Source organism: Trichosurus vulpecula, chromosome 8 (assembly GCF_011100635.1).
Source record: "Trichosurus vulpecula isolate mTriVul1 chromosome 8, mTriVul1.pri, whole genome shotgun sequence".
In the NCBI taxonomy this organism is placed as follows: domain Eukaryota; kingdom Metazoa; phylum Chordata; class Mammalia; order Diprotodontia; family Phalangeridae; genus Trichosurus; species Trichosurus vulpecula.
The window spans coordinates 253478855-253501863 of NC_050580.1; the positions used below are offsets into that span (position 1 = coordinate 253478855).

A 23009-nucleotide genomic window follows, 5' to 3' on the forward strand; every position below is an offset into this window, starting at 1 on the left:
TGACGGGCGGCTCGGTGGCACAGGGGATAGAGTGGCAGGCCCAGAGTCAGGAAGACTCCTCTTCCTGAGTTTAAATCTAGCATCGGACACTTACTAGCTGTGTGACCCTGGGCAAGTCACTAATTCCTATTTGCCTCAGTTTCCTCATCTGTAAAATGAGCTTGAGAAGAACACGGCAAACCACTCCAGTATCTTTGCCAAGAAAACCCCAAATGGGGTCACAAAGAATTGGACATAACTGAAAAAAGACCAAACGACAGTAACAAATGATGGGCGCATCGCTATCTGGGCCCTAATTTCTTCATATATAAAGTGAGGGTGTTCCCTTGCAGCTTGAATATCCTCTAATAAAATCTAAAGGTATCCTTGCCCCCGCCTCAGGACACTTTGCATTCTAATAAAGTTTAGAATCTTAACCTGAAGGAATGGCACTCATGGTACAATTTCAGGCCCTTGCCAGCAAACTTGGGAGGATCTGGGTGGGGAAAGTTTCTTGGCACTGGAAAATCTCAGGGTACTACAGATGCCAGGGATGGCCCGGTCCACACATATGAAGGGATCAGTCCTGCCCCTGGCCTCCGACTTTCTTGCACTCATCCCGGAAGTTAATTAGTAACAGCCCAATCAGATCCCCACACTTTGGAATAGCAAATATTTGCTGAAAGTTTCAGCCTCAAACTTTAACCTTTTAACTTTATTTTGAATGGAAGACCGTCAGCAGGGTGACAGTGGAACCACTGGGTTGGTAAGATCTTGCTGTTTCAAGAGAGAATATTAAAATGTCTATATGGGGGGTCGAGGGGGTGGGGAGAAAATTTCCTGTCATATTTGGCTGGGAATAGCTATGGGAGATGCTCTCTGATCTCTTTTGGGAATCGGATATAATTTATTTGTTTGTTTACTTTTTTAGGAACGGTTTCTTTTTGGTCAGTTAGGGACCCTTCCAAACAGAGCTCCCAACCTCCAGATTTTTCATAATGGAGAATTTAAACAAGATTAGAGTCTTAAAGAGTCTTAAAGCATTACAGGGTCCTGTAAGCAAATGTAAGCCTTCTGGAAGAGCGTGGGTGGTTAAGTGAGCACAGAGGAGAGAAGGAGACCTGTAAGCGTTTACAAGGACACCATCCACCAACCTGAAGAGTATACAGCATCTCAGTTCGGGGGCTTTAGAGGAAAAGGTCTGGCTGGATCTGTGCTTTCATCAGTACAGGGAACTCTCAGTGTGGAAAAATCTCTCCCTGGTGTGGATTCCCAACTCTTCTATCTCTTAGAGAACCCTAGTGGTTCAGTCAGTGGCTCATGGTCACATAACTAGTGTGTGTCAGAGGCAATGCTGGAGCTCAGGTCCTCCAGACTCCAAAGCGGACTGTGTTGACTAGGCCATGTTGTCTTTCTGTTGGTCTATTTACTAGCCCCAAATTTCAAGCATATCTGAAAAAGAGAAAGAGAGATGAAGTCCAAGAAAGAGCAGACAGATACAGACACACATGCACACAGACATACACACACACACACAGACACACAGAGACACACACACACAGACACACACACACACAGACATACACACACACAGACACACACACAGAGACACACACACACAGACACACACACACACAGACACACACACAGAGACACATACATACACAGATTGAGTTTCAAGGATGAAGACACCTCAAACACAATAAGGCAAATTCACCTAGAGTTTTAAACTAGACATTAGAGTGTAAAGATTAATCTTTTCTGACCCACAGGTGTTAATAATTTTTTTTCTTCTTCCTTCTTTTCTCTCTCCTCTCTCTCTTTCTCTCTTCCTTCCTACCCTCCTTACTGTGTCCCTCCCACCCTTCCTCCCTTCCTCTCTCCCTTCCTTATTATCCTCCTCCCTTTAGACTTTAAGTTACAGATGAGTTACTAGTTTGCATCATTGAAAAGAAGTTTCCCCATTAGGAATTCCCTACACTGATGGCATCATAGGTCTCTAGAGCCTGCTCCCTCCCCACATATACACACACTTACTAAATACTGGACATTTCTTTCTTTCTTTTTTTTAAGAAGGGAATTAAGATTAAATGACTTACCCAAGGTCACAACAGCTGTTAAGCATCTGAGGTTAGATTTGAACTCAGGTCCTCCTGACTCAAGAGCCACTGCTCTATGCACTGCATCACCTAGCTGTCCTTTGCACATTTCCTAAAGGAATAACTTACTAAATGCCATGCGTATTGAAGTGCCATTTGGTTCTCTAAAGGAGTGACTTTATGGAAATCCTGGCATATCAGAGAATTGGCCACCTGGGCTCACCTGTTGCTGCAGCAAGGCTGAGCCACAGCAGGTGTTCCTGCTCCACCCTCACGCTCCAAGCCTTCTGGGTGAGTCCTAGCGCTACGTACCATAGGTGTAGGAATCACACTGTATTTGTATATGATATGAAGGAAATCCATATCCCTCCCTCCCAGATGGGACCTGGCTCAGGTCCTGCCTCTGGACCCGGAATGCCCAGGTTCTCTCCTTTGTTTTTGTAAAGCAAAGTTGTTGTGCAGTTTTTCCAGTCTTGTCCAACTCTTCATGACTCCATTTGGGGTTTTCTTGGCAAAGGTACTAGAGTGATTTGCCATTTCCTCCTCCAGCTTATTTTACAGGTAAGGAAACTGAGGCCAAGAGAGTTAAGTGTCTTGCCCAGGGTCACAAGCTAGTAAGTGTCTGTAAAGCAGAACATCACTGTTACAATACAAATATTGCCTAGAATGACAAGCTCTTGCATCTGTATAAGCTGTCACAGTTTGCAAATAAAAATAGCATTTTAGGCCTTGAAAAGAACTTCAGATACAAAATGTCGTTGGAGGTAGGCATGATGAACGCCTCATTTTACAGATAAGGAAGGAGACTGAGACCGAAAGAGAATAAACTACTTGCCTGTGGTCGCACTATTAATAACAAGCCAATCTTGGACTTGAACCCAGGACTCCTGAGTCTCACCCAATGCTCTTTTCACTAAACCATATTTGCTTCCTCCTTATCAGGGCGAGGTGGCACATTGAACTATGTTTTATTGTTGTCATTCAGTCGCTCTGTCGGGTCCGACTCTTTGTGACCTCATGGACCACAGCACCCCAGCCCATCTTGTCCTACACTATCTCTCAAAGTCTGTCCAAGTTCATGTTCATTGTTTCAATGACACCATCTATCCCTCTCATCCTCTACCATCCCCTTTTTCTTTTGCCTTCACTCTTCCCCAACATCAGGGTCTTTTCCAATTAGTCCCATCTTCTCGTTATGTGGCTGAAGGAATTAAGCTTCAGCTTCAATGTATGACCTTCCAGTGAATAGTCTGAATTAATTTCTTTCAGTATTGACTGATTTGATCTCCTTGCTGTCCGAGGGACTTTCAAAAATCTTCTCAAGCACCAGAACTCAAAAATGTCGATTCTGTGACGCTCAACTTTTCTTAGAAGCCAACTCTTACAGCCATACGTTGCTACTGGAAAAACCATAGCTTTGATGATATGGACCTTCATTGGAAAGGTGATGTCTGGTTTTTAGCATGCTGTTCAGATTTGCCATAGCTTTCTTTCCAAGGAGCAAGCGTCTTTTAAATTCATGGTTGCACTCACCATTTGCAGTGATCTTTGAGCCCAAGAATATAAAATCTGACACTGCTTCCATTTCTTCTCCCTCTATTTGCCGAGAAGTGGTGGGACCAGGTGCCGCAATCTTGAGCTTTTCGATGTTAAGCTTCAAGCTTGAGCTAATATCATCCATCAAAATCTTAGGTCTAAGAAGTTTATCAGATGGGTATTCACCTATCCAGGATCTAGAGGTGAAAAGGTCCATGTTTTCATGTGAAGGAAGGCATCTTGATTGTGGACAAGCTTGGGCTATTCCTACAAGGAGGGCCAGGCTAGACAGAAGACAACCTGGAGGGCCTTGACCTGAGGAAGGAGTCACTAAAAAGAGGGAAGGAAGAGTCTAAAGGGGACTGGAAGGTAAAATTCTGATGCCCTCATAATTGGACCTTAGGTTCTGCCAGATGTATGTAAATATAGTGAAAGCCACTGTTGAAAGGAAAATCCTTTGTTTGGGCTTTTACTTTGATTAATGAGGCAAAACTCAGGACCTGAGAACTAAAAGGAGTTTATTACATGTACTTCAAACGTGTTGATGGGCTGACCAATGCAGATCAGCAAACGGATTCAAGGAGGGCAGCTTTTCTGGTAACTTTCACAATGAGATAAAGACAATTCAGAGAGATCCACATCAGTAAGAGGGGTGGGCCCTTGTGTCTGGTTCTTCCCTAAAGTAAAAATGGCACGACAATTTGCAGGTAGGGGTACAGACTTCACAGGGAGGGGTACGTGACAGAGCAGGGAATACAAAAGCTGCAGACTCAGCGTCACCTTCCCACAGCAGAGCCTCCCCCAACTCGGACTGATAAGCAGGGCTGGGAACACTGGGTCACTGAGTTGATACAACTTTCAATAACCACAACCTGTCACTTGTCCTTTTTATTGTTGGATAGTTTCAGTTGTACCCAACTCTCTGGGATTCCATTTGGGTTTTTTGGCAAAGATACTGGAGTAGTTTCCATTTCTTTCTCCAGCTCATTTTACAGATGAGGAAACTGAGGCAACCAGGGTTAGGTGACTTACCCAGAGATACATCTAGTAAGTATCTGAGGTCAGATTTGAGCTCAGGAAGATGAGTTTTCCTGATTCCATGCCCAGTGGTCTATGCACCGTGCCACCTAGCTGCCCCATCACTCGGCTTCAGTCTCCCAAATCTCCCCAAATCTGTGGTAGGTTTTGTTGCTGGAAATCATCCTTGGGTTTGGCTGTGACATAGAAAGCAATTATACAGCTCCTTGCCAGGTTTTCTCAGGGTTGGGAGTGGGGTACAGGGGATGAGGTTGGGAGGCCTACAGGGGAGTCCAAAGAGGGTTGTTGAAGCCTAGACCTGCTGACCTTTTCAGTAGTGGCAGCAATAAAGTTGTGAATTCTTTGGACAGAGCAACCTAACTCTAAGCTAGCTGGGTTTCTTGGAGTCTCTGATTCATGACTTTAGAATGGGGAGGGACCATAGGACATAGAATATTGAAGATAGGAACTAGAAGGAAACTTAGCTTATTAGAAAAGGCAATGTAGCTAACAGACAGTGTTGGAATCGAAGTCAGAAGGATTTGGGTGGGTCCAAATCCTGCCTCTCACACTTGTTAGACGTGTGATTACTGGCAAACCATTTACTATCGCTAAGCCTCAGTTTCCCTGTCTATAAAATGGGGGGGGGGGGTTCATGCCTCGTGCCTACCTCACAGGCTTGTCAGGCTCAAATTAGGCATGTTAGATGTTTTGTGAACCTTAGAGTGCCTTATATCTATAGCATTCTTTATTACCTATGCCCACCATCTAAGCCAGTTATTATTAGAACATTTAAAGGGCCTCAGAGATTATCTAGTCCAATTCTCTCATTTAAAGATGGGGAAACTGACTTTGAGAAAGAAATAAGCTCAAAGCCAGTAGGCAAATTCATGTCAGAACTGATCTCCTCGGTCCCATTTCAGTGTGCTCTACCCAGATCCTCCTGTATTGATCTGCTGGGATTGCAAAAGGGTGAGTTATAGTACCCTCCCCGCCAACATCTATTTGGCTGTGGTGCTTATAAGTCAATACTGCAGAGCTTTTCTTTCTACTGGAAGGGGGATGTGGGGTGTTGTAAACCATGGGATTGTAAGAGTTACAGGTTTCAGATTTTAATATTTTGTTGGGTTGCATAGATTCACTTATGCACCAGTATTTATATTACTTGAAATTTACCAGGACACTTATGAAATAAGATGCTCTGTTTCCCTAAGAGCTGATTTGAATCTTTCTAAAGTATTTGAGCCTTTTTTTTCCTTTAGTCAAATGCAGTCTAGTTAATGGAGTCGACAGGCAGCTAGGTGGTGCAGTGGATAGAGCACTGGGTTTGGAGTCAGGAAGAACCTGAGTTCAAATCCCAGCCTCAGACACATACTAGCTGTGTGACCTTGGGCAAGTCACTTATCCCTGCTTGCCTCAGTTTCCTCATCTGTAAAATGAGTTGGAGAAGGAAATGGCAAACCACTCTTTGTCAAGAAAGCCCCAAATGGCGGGGGGTGGGGGGTGGTGGTGAGGGGTGTCACAAAGAGTCAGACAGGACTGAAATGACTGAACAACCACAATGGAGTTGAATCTCTCTTTAGTGACTGGGCCTTGGTGTCATCATTACAGAGATTCTCACTGTATTATAGTTAGTGTGGATGAAACCAGACTTAGTCCCCAGCATATTCTGGGAAACCTGGTGTGTGTTTTGAATTACAGTTGAATTACAGCTACAAGCTTGATTGATTGTGAAGTTCATGTTTCAATATTTAAAGCGTCCATAATGTCCTTCATATGGGTACTCCCCCCATTGACACAGATTGCAAGCCCTCTGAAACCTGGCAGAGTTTCCAAAGTTACTGTGGCTAAAATGTTTACCCTGTCACCAACTTAGCTAGGTTGGTCCTCAGACCACAAACATTTGGTTCATCATTAGGGTCACATTCCAAGTCTGTCCAATCTTGTTCTCTGCTGGCATAATCTTCAAGAACCCAGAGTCATACACTCTGCTATGAGTAGGATTTTGTTTTTTATGTAAAATTAAAAATGTTTTATGTTTTTATTTTCAATGTCACTCTCCCCAATTACATGTAACAACAAATTTTTAACATTTACTTAAAAATTTTTCGAGTTCCAAATTTTCTTCCTCCCTCTCTTACCTTCCCTTCTCCCTAAGACTGTAAGCAATTTGATATAGGTTATATATCTGCAATCATGTGAAACATTTCCAGATTAGTCATGTTGTGAAAGAAGAAACAGACTGAAAGGGAAAAAAAAACATGAAAAAAATAAAGTGAAAATAGTATGCCTCGATCTGCCTTCTGACTCTATCAGTTCTTTCTCTGGAGGTAGATTAGCTTTTTTCATCATAAGTCCTTTGGAATTGTCTTAGATCATTATATTGCTCAGAAGAGAGCTAAGTCATTCACAGTTGATCATTGTTACAATGTTGCTATTACTGTGTACAAGGTTCTCCTGGTTCTGCTCGCTTCACTTTGCATCAGTTCATGCAAGTCTTTCCAAGTTTTTATGAGTTGGACTTTAGTGATTTTTGTAGATTTTATTAGCATTAGTAGTAACTGTGGTTAAGAGACAGAATGGTTTGGCAAGCCTAGGAGTCAGGAAGACCTGGGTTCAAGTTCTGTCATTGCTGACACATAGTGACTTGGTGTGACCCTGGGAAACTTCTCATTGCCCCAGGAAAACTCTAAGACTGTAAGTTACAAAGGAGTTGTTGATCTACCTTGGTGGGATTTCCACACTGGGTGAGTCCCATATGAAATTATGAATCATTCCCCCCCTATTCGATTTCCCCCCCAGAAAAACAACCCACAGCACACAGGCATATAGCACATTGTAGTTGCAAAGTACTTTCCTTAGAACAACCCTGGGAGGTCGAATGATAGAATTTCAGAGTCACAGGGGCTCCCGGAGGCCATCTAACCCAACCCTCATCCCAAATCATGAATCCTGTCTTCAATATCACAGATCTCTGTTTAAACGTTTTCAGGGATGATGAACGTATATTCCCCACGAAACAGGGAATTCTATTGTTGGACAGCTCCAGTCATTAGGAAGCTTTTCTTTCCTCTGAGTCAGAAAGACACCCTTTTGAATTCCACTCATTGCTCCTAAGTCTATCCCCTAGCGCCTTCCGTATGATAATAACAATGATAATAACTGACATTTACACAATTCTTTATTTGTTTCAAATGGCCTTTACTACATGATCTCATTTGATCTTCACAACCCTGGGAGGTTAGTGCTATGGATTTATTATCCTCAACTTACAGGTAAGGAAACTGAGGCTGGAAGTTAGGTGATTTTGCTCAAGGTCACACAATTAGAAAGTGCTTAAGGCAGAATTCAAACCCAGACCTTCCTGTCTCCACTGCCAGGACTCTATCCACTACAGGTGACTGACCTGAGTTCAAATCCTGCTTCAGATACATTTACTAGCTGTGTGACCCTGGCCAAGTCACTTAACCTCTGTCTGCCTCAGTTTCCCCACCTGGAAAATGGGGATAATAATAGCACCTACCACCCAGGACTATTGTGAGGATCAAATGGGATATTTATTTATTAATAATTATTTATAAAGTGTTTTGTAAACCTTAAAGTGCTATGTAAATGCTAGCTATTATTAGTCTTATGTGAAGAGGTGGCCCTTCTACTTGCCAGGGCAAACCCTTCCACATGCACAAGTGATTCTAGTCTGTCCTGTCTTCTCTGCTAGACTGTGTTCTCTATCTCTCACAATCTCACTTATTTTTTATCTTTCCCTATCAACTGGCGCATTCCCGACTACCTATTAGCATGCCCAGGTCTCCTCCCTCCTTAAAAACCCCTCTAGCCAGCCCAGCTACCTATCACATGATACCTTTCCTCCTTTTTATGGTTAAACTCCTAGAAAATGCCATCTACAATCAATGTCTTCACTTCCTTCCCCTTGTGCCACCTGGCTTCAGTCCCTCCTCATTTAAGGCACATATTACAGGCAGTAGCAGAACCAGGCTGAGACCCCAGGTCTCTCTCTTGGTTCTTGGTCCATTGCGCTTCTTACCACATGATGGCTGCCTCATTTTCTTCAAGGAGGTCAAAACAAAGATTTAGTTATTTGGGGGTTCTGGTAAGTGAGATTCTGGTTCATCAAGGTTTTGCTATTTGTAACAAACAGGCAGCTAGGTGGTGAAGTGGACAGAGCGCTGGACCTGGAGTCTTCCTGAATTCAATCGTGGCCTTAGATACTTACTAGCTGTGTGACCCTGGGCAAGTCACTTAACCCTGTTTGCCTCAGGTTCCTCATCTATAAAATGAGCTGGAGAAGGAAATGGCAAACCACTCCAGGATCTTAGAAAACCCCAGATGGGGTCACCAAGAGTCAGACACGACTGAAGAATGACTCAACAACAGAACCAATCAAACTCTCCCAGATGCTTTTGGTCCACATGGGAGGGAGCCTGGTCGGTTAAACAGGTGCCCCTGGGTTGGGGCTCAGAGCACCGGAGTTTGATTCCTGGCTCTTGTTACTTACTGCCTGTATAACCTTAAACAAATTGGTCTGCTTCTCCTGGGCTTCAAGTTCATCTTCCATAAGATGAAAGGGATGGCCTAGATTGGTGGTGTCAAATTGGAAATGGGGGTCATTAAGGCTCACATAAGGATCTCTGATGGTTGCATATTGACTTAGAAAACCACACATTAACATTATCTAAGTTCTATTGCATTTTTATTTATTTAAATATTTCCCACATATGTTTTAATCTGTTTCTCAAGCACTTGGTAGTGTTGGTGCCACAAGGGGCCTATCTGCCCTGAGCTAAATGACCTCTAAATTCCTTTTCAATTCTAAATCCTATGACCTTAAGTGATTTTCCCCCACAGTAGAACAAGGTTCAATTTCTGAAACAGTAATTCACCTTAGCACAGAGATAAAGGATTTTTTTAAATGAATGGCTTTAAAAACTTTTTTTTCTCTCTTTACCTGAATTTTGGTTGCTAAGAAATACATTCTCTCGGCCTCCAAAACTGACCACTATGAAAACGACCTTCGGCCTCGTCCTCTTCTTTGTGGAAGTATGGATGGTATTGGGCACTGCTAAAGACTGGGGACCAGGGAAGATGGAAACACACCTGGAGGTTTTGAATAACCATACCTTCCTCGACCACAACCAAATGGATGGAGACGAACAACATTCCCAGAGGAAAGATGCCCTGACATCAGCTGAGGAGGAGCCTTGGCCAGCACTGGATAGGTGGAAACTCTTAGAAAAGAATGCCAACTTTGGGTTCAACCTGTTCCGAAAAATAGCCATGAAACACGATGGCAACATAGTTTTCTCTCCTTTCTGCCTTTCTTTTGCAATGGCTACTTTATTGCTGGCAGCCAGAGGGCAGACCCGATCCCAGATCATAGAGGGCCTCAACTGGCAGGATCTAAGCAGTACAGAGACAACTCTCTTGCCTTCTTTCTTCAAGGAGCTCAAAGACAACATTTCTCAAAATGAAGAGCTGGCTTTATTAAAAGGGAGTTTTGCTTTTATCCACAAGGACTTTGATGTCAAAGAGACTTTCTTCAATTTGTCCAAGCGGTATTTTGACATGGAGTATGTACCTGTGAATTTCCGCAATGCCACAGAGGCCAAGAGTGTCATGAATCATTATGTGAACAAGGAGACCAAGGGGAAAATTCCCAAACTCTTTGAACAGATTGATTCTGAAGCTAAATTAATTCTTGTGGATTACATCTTCTTTAGTGGTACGTATCTTGTATTACTTAATAATGATACATTCGTCCTAAGAATTATACTTTTTTCTCTCTTCTTTTCTTTCGTATGCAGTCAACTCTGCATTGGGCATCACAGTGAAGCCTGGATTTGGTTTAGCCTTAGACCAAGGAAAGGGAAGGCATAGGGAAAAGACCCCAAAGAACGCTGCTAGCTCATCAGCCATGGCTGATCGGAATTAGCCATGCCGTAGAACCTAGAGAAGATTACACTACCTTTACGTACATTATAGTAATGTTCCTTGGTGTTCTATGAGGTCAATTCTCGGTCCCTTGGCTTCTGTCAATGAAAAAACCCTTTGCTCCAGAATCCCTGGGGAGAGGGCTAGATGAATGAAACACGCTAACACCCCCAAGAGCCCAAATACCAGGAACCAAATCCCTGGAACAAGGGCTGACATGGATAGAATGATATAGCCAGGGATTCCTCAGCCTGATTTTTTGCTAATCATTCATGTTTCATTTCAATTCCGCTAGAATTCATTAATTATCTACCATGAACAGGGCTCTGCGTTACTAGAAAACGAAGGTCTCTACTACCCTGCAGCCTACAAAGTGCTTTCCTAATATTTCCGTGAGGCAGGTGGTGAAAACCATTTGTTTTAAAATGGAGAAACCCAGCCTCTATTCAGTGGCGCGCCTAAGGTCTCATAGATGATAAATGGTAGCACCAAGACTTGGACCCGCATCTCGCTCCAGAGCCAATGTGTCGTAACTGTTTCCCCACTTGGCCTTCCCATGTTTTGTCTCTTAACAGATACAAAACTTTCTCAACACTCCCCTTATAGAGAGGCTGAGGGGCAGCAAATCATTTCAAAAGGCAGAAATGGAAGAAGCAAAGGCCCTAAATAATAACCAGCCTTCTCTAATTGGACACCGAATGGTGGACATTTGACTACAGAAACACTGAATTACAAGACTGTACAGCCGAAATAAGGCAGCACGAGCCATAGGGAAGACAACACGTGGAGCCCAAAAAGCTCTGGTAGCCAACACTTCACCTTCAATTTTCTGGAGTCTCATGAAATCATAATGATAATTCATATTTCTCTAGTACTTTACACTTAAACTTTCCTCACAACCACCCTGTGATGTAGGTAGTATAAATATTCTAATTTCCTCTTACAAATGAGTGGAGGGAGGGGATGTTTTACGGCTATGGGAGGAGAGTTGGAACTCAAACTCTGGGTCTTCTGACTCTGAGGTCAGTGTTTTTTGCAAGACAACATAGTCTCTCTCTAGCTAGCCCTTGCTGGTAGACTCTGATAAAACCTAGAAATCGAGGCTTTTTCACCAAAGGAGAAGAGAGCAGCATCCTGACCTCAAGGATGTTTATTTGCTTGGCTTGGTAGAGGCAGTTTAGTGCAGTGGATAGAGCACTGGACCAGGAGTCAGTTCAAATATGGCCTCAGATACTTACTTGCTATGTGACCCTGGGCAAGTCACTTAACCTCTGTCTGCCTCAGTTTCTTCAACTGTAAAAATGGGGATTAAAGCATCTGCCAGAGTTGTTGTAACGATCAAATGAGATAATATTTGTAAAGCACTTAGTGCAGGGCCTAGCACATAGTAAGCAGTATAAAAATGTTTGTTGTCCTCCTTCCTGATAAGGGGAGATGGCACCAGCCCGCTCTGGACATTAATCTTCTGTAGCATTAGAATATCTTCTCAATGTTGGCAGTAAAGGGAAGGGCTAGTGGCTCTCACTTCTGGAGATTTCATCATGAAAAATACTTGGCTTAGTCAGCAGGTTTCTCAACGTGCCATTTTCTTTCCTTCTTTACCTCCTTAGGTAAATGGCTATCTGCATTTGACCCTCTTCTCACCGAAGTTGAAACCTTCCACCTGGACAAATACAGAACTACAAAGGTGCCTATGATGTACAGGTCTGACAAGTTTGCTTCAACCTTTGATAGGAACTTACATTGCCAAGTCCTCAAATTACCCTACCGAGGAAATGCAAGCATGCTCGTGGTCCTTGTGGATAAAATGGGGGACCACCTTGCCATCGAAGACTACTTAACTGTAGAGCTGGTGGACGAATGGATCAGAAACATGAAAACCAGGTACTGCTCATCACAATACAGTAGAAAAATAAGTACCTACTATGTGCAAAGCACTGAGGTAGGCCCCACGTGAGACACAATGATTAGAAAAGGCACGATGCCAAACTTGCAGAAGTTTACAGCCTTGTAAATGTATGTTACCAACAGGGTCCGCCCCGTCCCACAGTCAGAAAGTAAGGGGACAGAACCGGTTTGACATAAATCATTGTCATGATGGCATGGCAGGAATGAAAGGGAGACCATTAGAGCTGTAAGGAACCTTGGAGATAATCTAGTCTGCTTTTCCCAAGCTCCGTTTGAGAGATGAGTGAACTGGAGCCCAGAGACAGGGAGAGATGTGTCCAAGCGAGTTAGTGACAGAGTCAGGAGCTGAACTCAGGTCTTTGGCCACTATACCAGCCTTGCTGCTGTCCTTCCACTATAATATTTAGAGGGATGGGGGAGGTGGGGTCAGGACGATATGACCTGTTCTTTTAAGGGATCAAATGAGATAACATTCGTAAAGTGCTTAACCCAATGCCCAGCACATAGTGGGGCTTAATCAGTGTTTGTACCCTTCTTCCCTTTTAAGGGGGAAAGATGGACAGAACAGTGACATTCTTTTGCCAGTGTGGGGCATGTGGTCACTTAGGATTTCCAGGATATCTGGAAGCCACTGATTTCATCAGTGTAGACATTCCATTCATTGACACCAATCTCATCTTCCAAAGTCTCAGTTGCAAATTTTATGAAATGTTGCGGCTGAAAAATTAACTGGTAGCCAACCTTTTAATTCAGGGACTCTTTGGTCACGGATCCTTTTGACAGTCTGATGATGAAGCTTATGGACCTTTTCCCGGAGCTGCTGGCGGGGAAGATGAATAAGTATTTCTGTAGCTTCTATCGTGTGCCAGGCACTGTGCTGACATCATTTGCAAACATCTCATTTGATTCCTTGGGAGGTATTATCACTGTTCCCATCTTACAGATGAGGAAACTGAGACAAACAGTGGTTAAGTGACTTGCCCAGGGTCACACAGCTAATATTTGAGGCTAGTTTGGAACTCAGGTTTTTCTGACTCCAAGCCAAGCACCCTATCTATCCAGTGGTGCCACGTAGCTACCTCCTCACAAATGTCTATATAAAACACAATGCAAAAGATTAAAGGGAAACCAATGATACTGAAATGCAGTTATTAAAATTATAAAAAAACAGAACCCAAAACCAAGTTCAAGGACCCCAGTTTTAATGACTACTATTTCCTCACAGAACAAATCTGGTTCTAGATAGTACACACACAGATTTATGGAATCTTTTCCACTTTTCTGAGGAAGTGCCAGAAGCTTACGCCCTGCTGGAATAGCCTTGGAGAACTCCAGGTTAAATCTTGGGCTTAGAGATAATAGAAGCTAACTCGCATATAACACTGTAAGGTTTGCAAAGTGCTTTACCTACATTACCTCATTAGACAATCAAAATCTTGTCAAGTAGGGGTTATTGTATCTCCATTTTATGCATAGAGAACTTGGAGTCAGGAAGATCCGAGTTCACATATGACCTCAGATACTTACTAGCTATTTGACCTTGGCTGAGTCATTTATCCTCTATTTGCCTCAACTTCCTCAACTGTAAAATGGGGATAAAAATAGCACCTGCTTTCTAGTGTTCTCATGAGGATAAAATCAGAGAGTTGCAAAGCTTAGAGTGGAATATAAATGCTAGCTATTATTATAAAATAATGCAAAGAGATTTCAGGAGAGAGGACTGACGAGTGGGTAGAACAGCAAAGGCCTCATGTAGGAGCTGGGCTGCACTTTGAAAGTCACTAGGGATTCCAAGTCAGAGCTCAGGAAGGAAGGCATTCTAGTGCACTCATCCATTCATTGGTGGTGGTGGGCAACATAACGGGGAATGATTGTGGTATTAAAAAACCCCAAAGAGATCAATAAAACTTTTTAAAAAGGTAGAAAGCACTAGAAGATGTCTCCATAACCCAATAAGGCATTTGAGCAGAGTTTTGATGAAGGGTATTCCTGGCTCGTTTAAGGAAAATAATTGACTCATTGACACTCTAGTTGTTTTATCACGAGCTTTTAGAGCTGATTGGCATTTTCTTTGGACTAGGCCACTTCGTAAGAAACAGCAGCCCTTGAAATAACCTCTCCAACAGAAATTTTAACAAAAACTAGGATGTATTTAGCTTCCAAAGAGAATGCCCTGTACCTATTTTTCGTGATTCTGTATATTTGTGCCATAGAAAAACGGACGTTTTCTTTCCAAAGTTCAAGCTAGATCAGAAGTATGAGGTACAAGAACTCCTTAAGCAGATGGGCATGAGAGCAATATTCTCACCCTGGGCCGATCTGAGTGAACTCTCAGGTCCAGCAAGGAATCTGAAGGTGTCTAAGGTAAGTCGTGACTATTCAATGAACAGGTGTTACATTGTCAACTTCACCAAATAGCTGTTAAAAAAAATTAGTGGGTGCAATGTACAGATACCTACATTATAGCCAGTAGAGAAAGATTTCCAAGTCCACGAGGTCTATAACAGTAAAGGAGTTTGTGTTATGAGACTTTGTTATGAGTGTACGTGGACCTATATATGTACTATGTCTGTATGCATATACCATTGCAATATATTGGGAAGCTCTGGTGCCCTTGCTAGGCATTCAATTAGCCAAGATACGCATACATAAACACATGCATGAATGCAAGCAATGTCTGGATCAAGCAGTGGAAGAAGGGCTCTGGCCTATACCTGCCTCAGAACTGAACACTATTAAAGTCATTTTCAATTTATTTACTTGTAAATCAATTCCATTTCCAGGATAAATTTCTCTGGGGTGGGGGAGTTGGATTGGTAGTTATCAGTGGATAGAAGTTACAGCTTAATATAAGAAATAACTCAGGACAGACAGACTAGAGCTGTCTGTGCATGAAATTCCCTACCTGCGGAGGTAAAGAGTTCTCCATTACTGGAGGTCTCTGGGGAGTGGCTAGATGACTACTATCCTCTGGGATGTTATGGAGAGATTTATGTTTCTGAGAGGGAGTTGAATAAGATAATTTCGAGCTCCGTTCGATCTAAGATCCTAAGAGATTTACTCAAGAGGAGACCTAAGATGCCAGTAAGGTCCCTGATTCCTCAGCGTTCCTGCTAACTTTGAAGATTTGAAAGGCGCTGATTCAAATCAAGGGTCAGCCGGGGCCTTCTCCAATTCCTCCAACGTATTCTTTCCATTGGGATCTGGTCTAGGCCCAGAACCTCCTCTTAGATTTCCCTCACCCTTCTTGGCCTTGACCTAAATCCCTAGGGTTTAAGAAATTCTAAAGCCAACCCAGATTTCACAATAGATAGCAGAAAGTTCCTCAAGTCTCACGCGGACTACGGCCTCAAACTTTGAGGGATGTACGATCCCCCCGGTGACAAGACGATAAGGCGACAATCATGGTGGAAAAATTCAAAGGCAACCAGCGAAACAATTCAAGGGAGAAAGACGTTTCCCTCAGGGGCAACCTGGTGCTGTCTGCCTAGTTTGCTCCTATTTGCGTATTATTTCATTTCCTTTGGCAGATTTTGCAGAGAACAGTAATTGATGTCAATGAGAGAGGAACCGAAGCAGCGGCTGGAACAGCATCAGAAATTGTGGCCTACTCAATGCCCACAATCATCAGAATAGATCGTCCGTTCCACTTCATGATCTATGAAGAGACATCTAAAAGTCTGCTCTTCCTCGGCAGGGTGGCTGACCCATCTCTTCTATAATTCCTAACACACACAAATGTCTCATGTTGCCAAAGGTACATATGATAATGCAGAAGATGGAAGCGGGAGCAGGGAGAGGGTTGTTCTCATCCCGGGTTAGTTTTTGTTGTGCTTCTGGGATCTTGTGGAAATCTGCTGGGAGTAAAGATGAAGATATTATTTACTTTAGGGAAGTCTTCCTGCTTTCTACCTCATATTTTAAAGAAGTGTTCAGTACGGCTAGTTTGACAATAGGGCTTTACGCCTCAAGTGGAGTCTGTTCTGTTACCTACAATGCACAGCTTAATGCGATGGACATGTTAGAGCGCGGCCTAAAAGATAAAGAGCTTGGAAGGAATGGGCCCATGAGAAAGTTTCTCCTTAAAATTAGCTCCTATTTTCTTCTAGTGCTAAATCGTTTCTTTATAAACCATTAGAGTGTCACTCACTGGTGGCTAAAATGAGGAGAAAAATCATTGTAGTGACACATTCATCAGCACTGCAGCTGGCTCAGTGATGTCAACTCAGTTGTGATGTTTCTCCAGCAAATTTAAAAGGATGGTGGTAGAATCACAGGCTATTATGGCTTGATGGGTCCTTATGGATTACCTCATCCATACCTGTCATTTTAGATTATGAAACTACAGAAATGACTTGCCCAAGGTCACATGACTAGTCAGTTACAGAACCAGGACTACAGTTAAGTCTCCTGTCCAGGTCTCTCTCCACTACGACAAGCTACAGTAATTACCTAAAGTCTATCTAATAATCCCCTTCCAACAAACTTTAGAAAAATCAAGCGGTGTTTGTGCTTTTCCGAATTACCTGCAAAAGCCAACAAAGCAGAAATCGACACAAGATGGTAGTGAAGTCCAAAGTGATGAAGAATAAACTCTTTTATTCCTTCGGAAACATGTTGAGTAGCTCATTAAGGGGATTAATTTCCATGTTCTTTTGATTATATGCTTTATTATGCATTGTAAATGTATTCAACCATTTTTGTTTTATTTCTAATATTTAAAACTGATGGCAAATGAATTACTTGTCTGTTCATTTTGTCCAGTGATTTAAGTTGGGAGTGAACTACAAGATGTTCTTTGTATTCCAATAATATAAATTAGTAATGTTCATGCATAAGACACTGTAATGGTAGGGATACGATAATGGATAAATGTTCCTTGAATTGAAATGGATTTAGAACTCCATACAGAATCTTGCCACTAATTAACTCCCATTGCCTTGTGATTTACTTGTGTCCCAGTTGGTTGAATTTATCTGTGGGAAAACAGCAAAGCAAGGAATGGAGGGAATGGTCTAAACATAAGTCAACCATTTCATTCTATTTTAATTTAGTCAAGAAAAACATCATAGGATCATAGAGTTTCAAGTTGGAAGGGACCCAAGACACAGTCTCATCCAGCTCCATTTTAGAGACGAGGAAAGTTCAAAGAAGTAAAAATGACTCACATTTGCGGTAAATAGCAAAAAAGATATAACTTTTCAGTTGAATGCCCACCACCCTTCCACAACTATGATAAAAATGTTTTTGGATGCCTTCCACTAGCATTTCAGGCTATAACACCTTGGTCATGTACCATCTCCACGACAGACTCTGATTTTAATACATTATATTTTTTAAAAGGCCAGGTAATTTTGTAAACCAGACATGTCAAACTCTCCACCTACAAGTCAGTGTAGCTCAAACCAGATTAAAATGTAACTGGGAAATGTTTAACAAAATAAATACACAATGTCATTGATGTTAATTTGTGATTTTTTAAAAAGTCAATATGAGACCTGCAGTGATCCTGTTTCTATTTGAGTCTGACACCTGATGTAAGCTACATTGTCCATCTACCTACCAGTCACCAATGAATCTTCAGAATGCTTTTCTAGTGATAAAACTGAACCTCGACAAAACAAAATTAAAACTAAATTCATAGAAACTCATGGTAATGCTAATATGGAGCTTCTGAATATTGGGCAACACTACCAAAATGTTCCTAATTCACCTTTCTTGCTTCTAATTTGCATGGTTAGTCTATTCTCAGATTTGAAGTCAGCCTAATGTACATCACTCCCACTTTCAGGCTAGGACCTCCCCCTAGAACTGGTTCTCTCTTATACACATCTACCACCTTAAGCTCCCAAATATAATTAACATATCTAAATACCCATCTTTCCACAGATTTATAGGATGTAGCCATGTAGCTGGCATAAATGATAAAACTGTATATCACGTTTTTCTTTTAAGAAGGTAAAGACTAGAAAAGAGACTACGTGAGAGAACAGAATACCACCAAACAGAAATGAATGTGGTTGAACCCATACGTGGTCCAATACAGTGTTGGTGGCATTCCCCCAAACACAGCTACCATATAGTAAGAGCCTGATATAATCAACACATTCTTATTTAAGGCAGGAATTGGTACTGTTCTCTGTTGCTGGTGTTTCACTATATAGCTGTGGGAAACCTTAATCTGAGTTTCAGAGGCTTCACAATGATCTCTCAGAATTTTAACAACATTGCTCCTGAAAGATGTAAACAGGTGTCTCTTTTCTTACAAATTTCAAGATTTAGTGGAACCAAATATGAAAAAAGGCTTAGGGGGTATTATGTTTAAGTACTCAACTCCAATATCTAGTGTGGGGCTCCCACATGTTGCTCTGTACTCAGAAAGTGCTGAAAACATGTTTGTTGAATCAAATTGAACCATATTTTGAAACTGGGCAGCAAATATGCTATGTCTGAATTAGCGACAGATCCTTGAGGTAATATTACAACTTTTACTCTCAACGTACAATTCCAACCCAATCCAAAAAGTTTGCTTTTAGAATAAGGAGTGCAAACCAAGGAAGGCAAATAATGCACCTAACTTCTTTATTATTGTTCTTGTTGACAAAATAAATTCAGGCTGACTAAAGATCAAGATTTTAGAGAAAGCTTATGGAACTCAGACTCCCCATTATCGACTTTCAAATACTCTATTCTAGAAAGCAGTGTATTAGAGTCTCCATTCTGGATGTTAAGAGACACAGGGGACATGGAGATAAACAAAATCTACAAGGAGCCCCAAACTTTAGTCAGCCAGCACTTTCTAACTCCTCCACCAGACCTTTACTACTGACATAGCCTGACTGGCGGATCACTCAATTTTATTTCAACTGCAAACCTACTAGAGGCATTTAGGACTGCTAACATAGCCAAAGGAAAAAAAAAAAAGCAGGTATCAGGAGAGAAAAGGAGAAGAACAAGGTTTGGGTAATCGTGAATATGGTATTCCTTCCCTTACTTGCTATTAAATAAACTACAGTTTCTTACCTCTTAATTATAAAGAAAACATTGCAGAAAATGATTTAAAACTTTCTTCACAAATATATAGGTACTGCATTAGCCTATGTTTTATTTTTAGTAAATTCATAATTCATTATTTCACATTATAAAAAGTAACCACACGCACATATGCATTCACAAATTAATTCAACTTTATCATACATCAATATATTTAAAAAACAAATATTATCTGATATCAATATAGTTATATGCTGATTGCATTTTGAAATAGAGAAGCTGACAATAGCTTCATACAATATATCTCAAGTATTGGCATTTTAAAATAGAACTATATATGCTCAGCAGGCAAAGTCTGATGGAAATATTAGCATTAGTACAAATAAATGCTGTTGACATAGCTAAAGCATGATAGCTTGGAATAACAGCTAATTAAAAACTGGATTCATCATTTTAAAATTAAGTAAAGAGAAAAAATACAATCTAAAATTTAAACAAAGTATTTATAAAAGAAATTGTCCCATGAAATAAAGAAAATCATTAACCAATTATTTGGAGGTATTTGCTCCTAAAATGACTGGAAACCTTTAGGAATTTTCATTGCCAAATTTGAATTTGGGGGTGTCCAGGTACAAATTTATGTCTGTCCAACTTGCAGGAAATCATACATTCTTCAGTATTTAATTTCCAATGGACTTGAAGATTCTTTATGAATATACTATTAATTTCCCAAACAGGTAAGATAGCCAGGACAATTTCAGCTGACTGTGACTTCCACAGCGATTTGCTAAAATGCTAAAACTGTAACTGAGAACAATTAATAGATGACACTGGTATCCTGCACTACAAAGGCTTAATTGTCTCTCTTGCGGCAGTAGTTAAAGCACGTACCTAAAGCTGCATTTCAACATTTCACTATAACATTGGAATTCTGCAACCAATACATTATTTATAGAAATATATACTATACAACCCAGGGAATCTAATTTCAAATATGGAAGGCTTAATGACATCAGATGCAATCAAGTCTCTCCAGTGCTGTCACTCCTGCTTCTGCGAGCAATCCCGTTACCTCCACTTGTCTTTGGTTTTCTTCCTTGTTTATCAGGTGATCTAAGGATTTGATTTTCTAGATTTTCTTTGGGAAGAAAAAAGAAAAAGAATTTTAAAAAATAAGAAAAGATAAAAGAAAAAAGGTAGAAGGGAAAGAAAAGGAAACATGCAAATTCTCACTGCTTTATATAAAAGCAATCAACTCAGTAGTACTGAATTAGGCAACACAGGTGTAAGCCTATGTTGGCGCACTTGAAATATGACTAACTGGTTTTAAAAAACCTAACAACAATACTAGTTATGCTCTACAAAAACATTCTGGTGTAGGAGGAGCAGCCTTCTCCAATAAACTGGAATGTCATTCAATTTGTAAAAATTAACTTTTCACATTTTGAAACCGGTTCCATGAGGCTAAGTAGTACTTGTATAAAGACACAGAAATTGGCAAGTGCTTTAAAGTCATTTTATTAGGCCTAAAAGATAAAGTTCTGAAAAACGCAAACACGTATTCAACACTGAAAAATGGTGAGTGACAGCTGCAAATTTCAACTGTATCAGCTTGATAATAGTTGGAAGCATAAGAATAATTGGTGACCACTTTACAGCACAATGAAGATTCCGGTATGACTCACAATCTTTGGAGCCAATTTACTGTGTCCAGGTATAAAGTTATGTCAGCGATCTCAGGACTGTCCAACTCACAGGACATCATACGCTGTTCAGTATTTCTTTTCCAAATGCCTGAACAGAGGTATCATGTTCATCTTAAGCGTATCAAGATCCTTTTAAGAATTTCAGAACATACTTTAAAAACCTAGGCCAACGAAGGGATTTGCGATAGCATGCCATATACTGAGCTGGAAAGGACCTTGCAGGTGATCTAGTCCATGAGGTATGAATCTGTTCTTTCATAGGTGTAACAGTGATCGGCTTTGCAAAACACCTCAAGTGACGGGGCATTACCTCCCAGGTACTCCCCGTACCTCCCAGGGCAGCCCATTTCATTGTTGAATTGCTCTAGTTTTTTGGGAAAATTCCCTCTCTATTGAGCTGAAATATGCCTCCCTGTGACTTTCATTTCTTTCTAGTTCTCCCTTTGGGGGTCCAAGACATCCAGTCTACATAATTCACCAACATGACAGATGTCACTTTGACTCCACTGATTTTTCTCTTCCTCAGTCTCTATAACTAACCATCATGTGACACGGCGTTGAATCCCCTCAGCACTCTCACCACCCTCCGGGACAAGCTTTGTCAGTGCCTCTTTGAAAAACGTGCTGGCCAGAACTAAAAATAATGATTCACATGCGATCTGCCCAAGCAAGGGTACAGTGGGACCACTGCTTCATAGCAATGTCCCTGCGACACAGGAAGATGCCATTGAAATCATACAATTTTTCAAGGTCTTTGTGTACGTCTCCCCAAGAACATGCCACTCCTGCTTCTGCTAAGTAACCAGCATAAAGAATACAGATGTAGAGTTCGTCTCTTTCAGTTCGTTCTGAGAGAAAATTCTGAAATTGCTCTTGGAAAGATTTTTTTTTTTACTTCCATTCCTTAAGAGGCAGCATGGTGTAGTGTGATGAGAATTAGACTGAGAGTAAAAACGTTTAATCTTATCTCTGCTACTAATTAGTTGGGTGGTCCTGAACAATTCACTAACCCCCAGCAGCCCTGCCCTTTTTCAGGTTCCTCACTCTACAGACCGTGTGTTTTCTGGTTTGATATGTTTTTTGAACAGGAGAGAAAGTGGCCTGTTGGCATAAAAAGAGTCTCTGAAAACAAAAGGACAGTTAAGGGACAGGGACACTGAAAAGAGCAAACTACCACTTTCTTGAGAGATTTCAGTTGCCTCCTTTCCTTACACATGGGATTTAAAGCCGGTGACTCAATCTGAGATGTGGAGAAAGGATAAATTACATTCTGGTGCATTAAATATATGTCCTAATGGAAGGATCCCAAGGGAATTTTTAGTCTTAATTTGCCCAGGTTTCATATGAATGTGAAGAAGTTTCTTTTCTTTTAAGAAAATTAGGAAAGGGCTATAAACTCTATTACAAACTTAACTTTGCTTCTTCCTCTGTCAAGACACTCATGGAATGTTATAGTTTGAAGGGATTTTGGAGAATGTCTAATCCATCCTTTTCATTTATACAGAGGAGGAAACTGAGGCCTGGAGAGGGAAAGTGACCTAATTACTGATTATTAATTAGATGTGTTGTATTTCTTTAATTCTTGTAGGTTCTTATTCTCCACTTGGGTTGAGGTCAGGCCTAGAACTCAGATAGCCTAGCCAGTTCACGGCTCTTTCTGTTACTCCATGGTACCTCTCTGGCCTCATAGACTTAAACAGATTCTTTAATGGTAAAAATTCCTATTTCTAGCATGCAGATTTAGCAATGAACAGAGTGCTACAGTTATAAATAAAGGTACCTATATCCTTAAGCAGCATAACAGCTTTTCTTCTTAATTCAA

At 41.2% G+C, this 23009-nt stretch overlaps 2 protein-coding genes across 3 annotated transcripts in view; one reads left to right on the forward strand and one right to left on the reverse strand.

The window, feature by feature from the left end:
• The first annotated feature begins 698 nt into the window (after positions 1 to 698).
• On the forward strand, positions 699 to 16382 carry SERPINA10 (serpin family A member 10). Its single transcript, XM_036735141.1, is given in 6 exon segments — positions 699 to 745; positions 9617 to 9646; positions 9648 to 10371; positions 12191 to 12464; positions 14702 to 14852; positions 16019 to 16382. Coding segments are annotated over 6 exon segments (1413 nt in total). The 5' UTR covers positions 699 to 703; the 3' UTR covers positions 16211 to 16382.
• Positions 16383 to 19657: 3275 nt separating this feature from the next.
• Positions 19658 to 23009, reverse strand: part of PPP4R4 (protein phosphatase 4 regulatory subunit 4) — a 129734-nt gene continuing 126382 nt past the window's right edge. For both annotated transcript variants that reach the window (XM_036737104.1, XM_036737103.1), the window contains one exon: positions 19658 to 20619. In XM_036737104.1, coding sequence (XP_036592999.1) covers positions 20595 to 20619 — 25 coding nt within the window. In that variant the 3' untranslated portion in view covers positions 19658 to 20594. The remainder of the gene's footprint in view (positions 20620 to 23009) is intronic.